A 10371-nucleotide genomic window follows, 5' to 3' on the forward strand; every position below is an offset into this window, starting at 1 on the left:
ACTCTTCAAAGTTGTCACAGTTTTTATAACACTTATATTACATTATGACACTTCTGTTTACTTGCAAATAAGACATTTGTAAAACAATTTATTTTGGCTTAATACAAAGCACAAATGAAATTATTGAAAAAGAAAGAGAACAGATAGAGACATGGCACCCCTTCTCATGTACTTCCTACAGTACTTTATAAATTAAAAAGATGGATCTGTGCAAAAAAAAAACTGCCATGAAAAGTTGATCAATAAAGTAACAATTGAATAAGCATGGTAAATATCAGCTTTAACTCTAAAAGATTTATATTTTAAATGACAAGTTCACTGATTTCAGACAACAGCAACTCTTGTGTTTAGTTCAGGCCTGAGAAATATGATGTAACATTTAGGGGCAAATATACAGCCCAATAATCCAGCACTAGAGGATAAGATGGCAAATATCTCAACAGCCACCATTCTACTCCCCTTACTGCTCAGGTATGCAGGGACAAATGTCACCCACACACTACAGAACACCAACATACTGAATGTGATGTTTTTAGCCTCATTAAATCGGTCAGGGAAATCCTTGGCTAGAAATGCAGCAATGAAACTTAGTAGGGCCAAAGTTCCTATATATCCAATTATACAGAAGAAAAAAGTGACAGATCCCTCATTGCACATTAAAATTATGATGTCCCTTTGAGAAAACATGCTAGCTTCCAGAAATGGGGGATCAAATGTCATCCAGACAAAACAGATTCCAGATGAACCAAGAGAACATATAGTCACTAATACAAAAGCCACTTTATATCCTACATACTTCTTCAGCTTGCTCCCAGGCTTTGTGGCATTGAAGGCAATAATAACTGTGAGAGTTTTAGCCAACACAGATGAAACAGAAATGGTAAATACAATCCCAAATGTGACTTGTCGGAGGAGACAACATATTGGTGTTGGGCGTCCAATGAATAATAAAGTGCAGAGGAAACACAACATGAGAGAGATGAGGAGGAGACAGCTGAGACTTTGGTTATTGGCTTTCACAATCGGAGTGTCCCAATATTTCACAAAGATTCCCTGAACTGCAGAGGTTGTGATGAAGAGCATTAAGGCAGTGGAAGCTAAACTGGCTCCCAGAGTGTCCTCATAGGAAAGGTAGTTTATCATTTTGGGAACACAACCAGTTCTATTTTTATTGGACATTTCATACCCAGGGCATTTGAAGCAACTTGGAGCATCTTAAATGCAAAACATATAGGTTTAGACAAATAAACTATTTTTAAATGAAGACATTTTCTTTTGAAACTTTTTTGTTCTTTATTACTGTATTTAGTATTTGATGTTGTAAGCAGACAAAAGCTGGCCAAATCCAACCACACACATACATATAAACTTTAAATTAAAGAAAAGCAAGACAAAACTAGCAGCCGGGTTACACTCATTTTACTTATAGGTTCTCAATGAAACAGCTAATCCTCTCTAGTCATAGTTCTTGTTTTTGAAGTATCTTTCCAACCATATTATGCTGAATGTTTTTTTGTGTTTTTCTTTGTTGAAATGTGCCTAAAACTTTATTATGTGGCTACTAAGGGATTATTTAATAAAATTCAAGTTTTTTAATATAAGGATTTTTTCACAAAAAATAGAATGTTTAGAGAAAAAATCATAAACCTCTGGAGCTACAAAAATCTTGAATCTGAAAATACTCCAGCTAAAACTAGTTGAATTCATGTCAATGACAGGCGGCCCATAACCATTTGAAGATGTTTTCTGCCCTCTGGATTTGCAGGATTTTTGCTCTAATACACTGGATTTGCAGGTTTTTTGCTTGAAATTTTTCGAGTTTTCGGGCATCAAACTCAATAAATTTGAGTTTGACGCGCAACAATTAGTAAAAGTCACATGAATCAATTTGACTCTTGAGTTCAGAGTTTGTAATAAAATCTTACCCTGGTGGTCTAGTGGGGGGACGGCAGGGACGTCCGCTGCAACGCGCACTTCCTTAGTGTGCGCGCGCATGCGCACTTTCGTATTTAAAGGCGCATGCGCGCTGGCGTATGACATCAGCGCGCAATGGCGCCAAATTCAAAAGTTTAAAGGGCCATTCTCACTGTTTGTCATTGCCCGTGATAGGATTGTATTCCTGGTGTTCCTGAGCCTTGAGCTATTGTCTGATTCCTTCTGAACCTGTCTGATTCCTGTTTTGACCCCTGCCTGGCTATTTTGACTATTCTGAATTCTGGATCCTGACCTTGCCTGCTTACGGCTACTCTACAGTTTAACCCTTCGATTGATCACCCGGTTTTGACCCTTTTTGTCTGTTTGACGATTCTTGTTATCTGCCTGCCTCAACCCAGCCTGTTTGACGATTCTTGTTATCTGCCTGCCTCGACCCAGCCTGTTTGACGATTCTTGTTATCTGCCTGCCTCGACCCAGCCTGTCTGACGATTCTGTTGCCTGCTCCATTTGTACCGTGACCTTTGGCTCAAAAGACTCTGCTAACAGCCGTGCCCCTTTGCCTGCCAGAACATCTCGCCTTGCACCTCTCGTTAAGTCCAGGTGGCACCCAAGTAAGCTGAGGCTCCTCCCGAAGCCCAACGGGGGTCACACTACTGGTGAAGCCGAGCCGAGACCAGGGTGCTTGGCACTTGTTCTGGTTTAGGGTGCTGGCCGTGACAGAGTTGAATTATTGGGAAATATGAGCAATTCGTGAATGCGAGTTAGGTTGAGGTTGTTTCTGTTTTAGTAAATAAGCCCCCAAATCTTGATTATATGGAGTTCACTTAAATGACTAAAGTGTCCTACAAAGGAAGAAACAGCAACTTCCAGGGTAACCTCAAGCAGCTTGCAAACAAACAAATTTAATTGTATGTGTCTGAGACCAAACTGAATTGGTTTACTGGAAACTGACAGTAGGAAACCTGTAGAGCAAAATTCACTCATAGTTTTGTAGTGTTTTTTTTTTTTTTTTTGCCTTAGCTCTCTTAGTTGCACCAGCTAATCCCCCACAGAGATGTCAGCCCCACCATTTAACACATTAGTGATGCATTATGAAATATAATGAAGCACCACAGGAGATTAGTGGAAGAGGTGAGAAGGATTTTTCTACTTTGGCATTGTTTTCTGCAACCAGATTTGTCTCTTACCTGTTGTGTTGGACATTTCCCCATCTACACATGGGACACAGTCATAACAACAAGATGGCACCCCTTCTTTTTTAGACTTTCTATGTCCTAGGGCACAAGGTTCATTGCACAGAGACAGAGGACTCTGTATTGTAACATACAAAGACATAGTAAGTAATGGATCAGAACATTTGCAGCATGTTGAGGATACAAATCTTTTTCAGAAAATTCAAGTTGGTTTATATTGCATTTCATGAACATGGCAAATTATATACATCGTAAACATGCATATAATTATCTTTTTTAGAACAGTAAATCAATTGACATTCTAAAGATTTTGGGGAAGGAGTTTCAGAAGATTTCCACGGGGTTCAGAAGAGTTATTTTTCGATATGCAGTTAGCCTACTTGGATTTTGTCTTCTGCTGGATCATGTAGCATATTTTGAGAAAGAGTGAATTTGATGGGGTTGTATCTGCTTTTTAATCTTAAAGCCTATAGGGATAATATACATATCATGTAACCACAACCAAGACAAGGTCAAGGCTTTACTTCACCTCACCTCCCAGTACCATATCCTAGAATATCACAGCAAGAGTCCAAGATGGACAATAGAGATCATAGCCCCATTTTTACACTGGATAAAACAAAAGCAATGTAAAATGTCTCTGCCCCCCTGGAATATTTGTCTAAAACTCAACAGTTAGTGAGTTAACAGGCCATCCACTGTGGGGGACAATCAGTGCTTCATTAAGGTCTTCAAGTAAAGACCTCACTCCAAACCCCTTGCCTGCAGGGACAAATACCCAGAGTGGAACAGAACTGGACTCTACTGTGGAGGGAAAAAAAAGGACTTAGTCCTCCCTAAATCTGGAAAGCATTCCCCTGCCTGCACCCTACTTACTGTATATGACAAAACTAAAGTACATTCCCACTGGGAAGAATCACCCATACCTTAGCCCCCAGAAACATAAAAGGGAGGCTTAAATGAGGAGTGTTACATTTGTAGAAAGAAAAACACTGCATTCCAGCATAAGAACCTTATTTCATCTGTGAAACATAGAAACATGGTGGTGGGAGTGTTGTGGCTTGGGTTTGACGGACAATGAATTCAGAACTATACCAATGAAATCTAAAGGAAAATATCCATGAACTGAATCTCAAGGGAGAGTGGGTCATACAGCAAGACAACGATCCTAAACACAGAAGTTGTTCTACCGAGGAATGGTTAAAGAAGAATAAAGTGAATATTCTGGAATGGCCAAGTCAAGTCCTGACCTTAATCCAACTGAAATGTTGTGGAAAGGCCTAAAGTGAGGGGTTCATATGAGGAACATCCAAGAGCTGAAACTGTTCTGTATGGAGGAATGGGCTAGGACTGATCAACAGTTACAACAAACGTTTATTTGCAGTTATTGCTGCTCAAGGGGGTCTGAGAGCACCATTCACTTACTTCTGCCACATGCAGACATGTTATTTGATCATTTTTTTTTTCTTCAATAAATGCATGACCAAATATAATAATGTGTGTTTCATTTTTTTAACTAGGTTTTCGTGGTCTACTTTTAGGACTTGTTTGAAAATCAGATGATGTTTTAGCTCACATTTATAATAACATATAAAAAAAGTTAAAGGGTTCACAAACTTTCACACACAACTGTAGTTACATTTACCCTTACCATATTGAATTGTGAACCCCACAGGTCAGAGATGCTTTTGATATAAAATAGAATTTTGTGGTCTGATGCATTAAAGTCTCCAACTGTTGTTGTAACAATTTCATGCCCCGGAATAAAAAGCCAGTTTATAATGTCAAATTGTGCCGGTGGGTCCCCATATTTGTTGAAAGAGTGGGTGACATTGGGAAAAGTGGCAAAGGTCACATTACGTACAAATCTATTTATCTAGGAGAGAAATAGGTTTTGTTTTAAGAATGACAATACAAATTGAAGAAACCCCTGCCAGTGACTAAAGCTCTACCTTATTTACATGTAAAACAGTATAAATTCTGAGAAGGAAGTCAATGAAGGAAGTTTACAAATTGTCTCTAAGACACAGGCAGGAAGTGGTGCTAATTAGATCATTAATATTGCCTCTGGTGAGTTTTCATTGGTGTAGCATAAGGCATGAACAGCAAAAGCAAGCGGGTCTAAAAAAATACCTTATACAACCCTAGTTCAGCCAGAAACATTTTCATTAATAACACAGCTTTATAAATGTCCAAACATACAATGCTATTTTAGTGTACAGATCAAATAGTTTATCTAGATTCAAGTACTGATCTAATCAGGAGACAGGAGGGCCCTGCTGATTAGAACTTCTAGGGAATAGTGCCATGAAGTCCACAAATTGGATTTTATTTCGCTTGTTTTAAAGCAGGGAACCCCTGAAAGTAAAGAAAAAAAATGTTCCTTGTAGTAACATAGTAAGTTAGGTTAAAAAAGGACACACGTCCCTCAAGTTCAACCTTTTTACTTTTTTTAACCTGCGTATCTGCCAGTTAATCCAGAGGAAGGCAAAAAAAACCAAACATCTGAAGCCTCTCCAATTTGCCTCAGAGGGGGAAAAAATTCCTTCCTGACTCCAAAATGGCAATTGGACCAGTCCCTGAATTAACTTGTACTATGAGCTATCTCCCATATCCCTGTATTCCCTCACTTGCTAAAAAGCAATCCAACCCCTTCTTATACCTATCTAATGTATCAGCCTGTACCACTGATTCAGAGAGAGAATTCCACATCTTCACAGCTCTCACTGTAAAAAAAACCCTTCCGAATATTTAGGCGGAACCTCTTTTCTTCTAATAGGAATGGGTGACCTCTTGTCAGCTGGAAAGACCTACTGGTAAATAAAGCATTAGAGAGATTATTATATGATCCCCTTATATATTTATACATAGTTATCATATCACCCCTTAAGCGCTTCTTCTCCAGCGTGAACATCCCCAATTTGGCCAGTCTTTCCTCATAGCTAAGATTTTCCCTTTAGCAGCTTAGTTGCCCTTCTCTGTACCCTCTCTAATACAATAATGTCCTGTTTGAGTGATGGAGACCAAAACTGTACGGCATATTCTAGATGGGGCCTTACCAGTGCTCTATACAGTGGAAGAATGACCCCCTCCTCCCGTGAATCTCTGCCCCTTTTAATACAGCTCAAGACCTTATTTGCCCTTGATGCTGCTGACTGGCATTGCTTGCTACAGCCAAGTTTATGATCTACAATGATTCCAAGGTCTTTTTCCAAAATGCATTTGCCTAGTGCAGTCCCATAAAGGGTATAAGTGGATATTTTTACATCCCTGGTGCATGACTTTACATTTATCAACATTGAATCTCATTTGCCACTTAGCTGCCCAGATTGCCAGTTTGTCGAGATCATGTTGCAAGTGCCACATCTTGCATGGAATTAATTGGGCTGGATAGCTTTGTGTCATCTGCAAACACTGATACATTACTTACAATAACTAAACCATTAATGAACAGGTTAAATAAAAGTGGACCCAATACCGAGCCCTGAGGGACCCCACTAAGAACCTTACTCCAAGTAGAAAATGTCCCATTAACAACCACCCTCTGTACCCGATCCTGTAGCCAGTTTCCTATCCACGTGCAAATGACTTCATTAAGCCCAACAGACCTTAGTTTAGAAAACAGTCGTTTGTGGGGCACAGTATCAAACGCTTTGGCAAAATCCAAATAGATCACATCTACTGCCCCCCCCCCACTGTCCAGCATCTTACTTACCTCATCATAAAAAGCAAATTTGTATAACATGACCTATCCTTCATAAAGCCATGCTGATTGTTGCTCATAATGCCATTCACTTGGACAACATTTATGAATGTGATCCCTTAACAAGCCTTCAAATAATTTGCCCACCACAGATGTCAGACTTACTGGCCTATAATTGCCAGGCTGAGATCATAATCCCTTTTTAAATATTGGAATAACATCAGCTTTTCTCCAATCCATAGGCACCATACCAGATGAAAGCAAATCTGAGAAAATCAGAAATAGGGGCTGGTCTAAAACTGAACTAAGCTCTCTTAGAACCCGGGGATGTATGCCTTCAGGCCCTGGAGCCTTGTTTACACTAATTTTTATTAAAGCTTTATGGATCATATCCTGAGTCAAGATTGAGCTGAGCCATCAGTGGAGCTATGAATAAGCCTGGGAATTCAGACTCCTCTATTGTATACACTGAAGAAAAGAACTGATTTAGCACATGTGTCTTTTCTGTATCTGTTACTGGTACCATTATTTAATGGAGCAACACTCAACCTGCATCTTTTTACTATTAATATATTTAAAAACTTCTTGGGGTTAGTCTTAGCCTCCGCCTCAATGCACTCTTCATTTCCTTTCTAGTACAATAGCCAGTGCCCCTGATGACCCATTAGCATGAGGCTCAAACCCAACTACTTTTCTTTGAACTGGAAAACAAAGCTTTTATCCACTTATTGGCATTGAATACTAAACATATTTTTTGAAGTCTTTTTGCCCTTTAAACTGGAGCAAGTTTTATACTGAATAATTTACCCACCATTGTAAAATATTATATTATATTACAAGTCACCAAGGAGTTCTGTTATGGAACTTTGGGTCAGTGGCGTATCCACAGAGGAGATCAATATATTGGGGTATTGGGGCCCTGAATTTGCTGTGGGGCCTGATAACATCTAGTTACACCACTGCTTTGGGTTAATATCCTCACTCATTTTTACAGCAGTGGGCACACTATTTATTATAATGCACAAAGATTTAGTGAGTCATGTTATAAATTGCATTACTGAGCACCTATTAAAACTGATGACATCACTCAGCACTCCATACGGATATAATTTACAGGATATTCATGGTTCTGATGTTCATGGTACAGATAAGCAATAGCCGGAGCTGTAACTAAGAATTACTATGCCCCAAACTAAAAGCCTCAGTACAAAAAGAATATATGATTTGTGATCATTTGCTAGAATTGCTCATCATCAGAAACCTGATGGAGCCTCTCAACCTGTGGACTCCATATCTTCCTTCTCTATTATCACATCCCTGGAAGTGCTTTACAGTGGCCAAGAAAGAGTTGCCATGGGAATTTACAAATGAATCATATTTTAATACACCCCCCAATTAAAAAAAAAGTTTTAGGTACTGGTATCAGATCCAATAATGGCAACACTCAATTGGCCTTAGCAACACAAAAGCATTTTAATTTTAGGTAAGAGAGAGAGAAAGAAACAGATAAAGATACCAGGGGGCAGATTTATCAAGGGTCGAATTTCGAAGTAGAAAAAGTTTCGAAATTCGACCATTGAATTGGAATATTTGGACTTCGAATATCGAAGTCGAAGTTTTTTTACATCGAATTTGGCCATTTGCCAAAATAATTCAATCAAACAATGAAATCCTTCGAATTGAACAATTCGAAGGATTTCATCCATCGAACGAACAAACAATTTTTCTTTGACTTCAAAAAACGTACGGCAGGTTTAATTTGGCGAAGTATTGAAGTCGAAGTTTTTTTTAAAGAGACAGTACTTCGATTATCGAATGGTCGAATATTCGAACGATTTTACTTCAAATCAAATTCGAAGTCGTAGTATCCTATTCAAAGGTTGAAGTATCCAAAAAATTTCTTTGAATTTCGAATTTTTTTTACTTAGAAAATTCCCTCTAATTCACTTCGACCCTTCATACCTGTAAGTCTGCCCCTAAAAGTCAAATCTAACAAATTTCTAGTGGCAACATATCTGAAATTACTACTACTGGTCCAGTCATTTGACCAATATGGTAACTTTTTTTTTAGCAGATCTATGCAAATAGTTGCTTATTTCATATAGTAAGAGGAGAGCACTCCAAGGTAGCAATATGCTCTGAATATATTTATTCAGGACTACTACACAACATGTTTTGAGTCTTACATAGGGTGTAAAAGACCCAAAACATGTTGTATAGTAGTCCTGAATAAATATATTCACAGCATATTGCTACCTTGAAGTGCTCTCCTCTTAGTATATGAAATAATCGATTGATGTTGGGAAAGCGGTAACCCAGAATATGCATACATAGCGAACTAAGGCAGTGCGAAGAACTTCTTTGTTTAATGCAAATGATTGCTTTTAGGGTTGGGCGAATTTGACCCGTTTCACTTCACCAAAAATTCACAGCCAGCGAAAATTCGCTGAAAATGCATTAAAGTCTATAGGTGTCAAATTTTTTTGGACATGCGGCGCCAATCAGGTCTATGGGTGTCATTTCCACTGCGAAACACTGCAAAAAAATTTGCTCATCCCTAGTTGCTTGTTTTTTTATCACAAATATAGAGCAGCTTGAGTAACATTATACCTACTTGCCAGGGTTTAACATTTCTTTTCAGACTTTCTAGTTTGTCCCAGTGATTGGCTGGTGGCTGAGCAGAGTAGAGATTGTGCAGGGCGTGTGCCAGTGCATAGACTGCAGTGTAAACTCTATAAGTGATTCTGTAATTGTGATTCCCATACACTGATAAATCTGCATCACTGAGAGTCTCATTCCCTGTGCAGGTCTTAACTGTTTCATCAGGTATTGCTCCTGGCAAGCTGGGAATGTCATTAGAAAAACATCCAACCATGTCTTGCCATGTAGATGCAATGAGTGCATTGTTGGGGTAGTCATTGGGAGAAAATGAATAGAAGAACTGCTCAAAGTCAGGGATCTCTCCTTCCTCGATCAACAGGGAAAAAGACCCATTTAATTGGAATTTCATCTTCTGTTCATTAAACATTATAAAATTGTAGATAAAGGAAGAGGTGATCCATAACTTTTGGGAGAGGTTGGGTAGTGAAAATAGGTATGCTAAATCCTAATATACAGGACAATCACATTAGCCGTGGTCTTCTCAATCTCCTTATGACACATCTGGGGAAACTTGATAACAGCAGAAAAGGCTAAACAGCCCCCACTATGAGAAAGTTCTGTACTTATCCTTTCCCGGGCTCTGTATCCAATATCATCATCTGATATAATGAGTCCGACCCATTTCCAACCAAAGTGCTTCAGTATCTGCACAATCCCATCAATTTCTGCCTCCTCATTGGGGATAGTTCTGTAGAATGATGGAAACTGGATCCTGTCATTGAAAACTGGATCCATGGAACCATAACTGATCTTGGTATAAAAAAAAAAGACAGGAGAAAGTTCATTGTCTAAAAAGAAAGTAATAAACACCAGCTTAAACGGTATAAAAGGCACCCTGTACTTTGCACTGGGTCTGTAACGTAAGGTGTCCTAAAAAT

General features: G+C 38.8%; 1 protein-coding gene across 1 annotated transcript; it reads right to left on the reverse strand.

The window, feature by feature from the left end:
- Positions 1 to 250: 250 nt before the first annotated feature.
- Positions 251 to 9842, reverse strand: LOC108716271 (vomeronasal type-2 receptor 26). The gene is made up of 5 exons (XM_041563823.1): positions 9447 to 9842; positions 4781 to 5005; positions 3510 to 3596; positions 3124 to 3247; positions 251 to 1214 (listed from the first exon to the last, which is right to left on the reverse strand). Exons 1-5 carry the CDS (start codon positions 9840 to 9842, stop codon positions 325 to 327), a joined length of 1722 nt encoding a protein of 573 aa, XP_041419757.1. The 3' UTR covers positions 251 to 324.
- Positions 9843 to 10371: the final 529 nt, after the last annotated feature.

Source organism: Xenopus laevis, chromosome 5L (assembly GCF_017654675.1).
Source record: "Xenopus laevis strain J_2021 chromosome 5L, Xenopus_laevis_v10.1, whole genome shotgun sequence".
Taxonomy (NCBI): domain Eukaryota; kingdom Metazoa; phylum Chordata; class Amphibia; order Anura; family Pipidae; genus Xenopus; species Xenopus laevis.

Coding starts and splice junctions, on each gene's coding strand:
- LOC108716271 (XM_041563823.1), bottom strand. CDS start 9,842: ATGAAATTCCAATTAAATGGGTCTTTTTCCCTGTTGATCGAGGAAGGA. Junction 5,006..9,446: donor GAAATGTTAAACCCTGGCAA/GTAGGTATAATG, acceptor TTTCTCTCCTAG/ATAAATAGATTTGTACGTAA. Junction 1,215..3,123: donor GGAAATGTCCAACACAACAG/GTAAGAGACAAA, acceptor TTTGCATTTAAG/ATGCTCCAAGTTGCTTCAAA.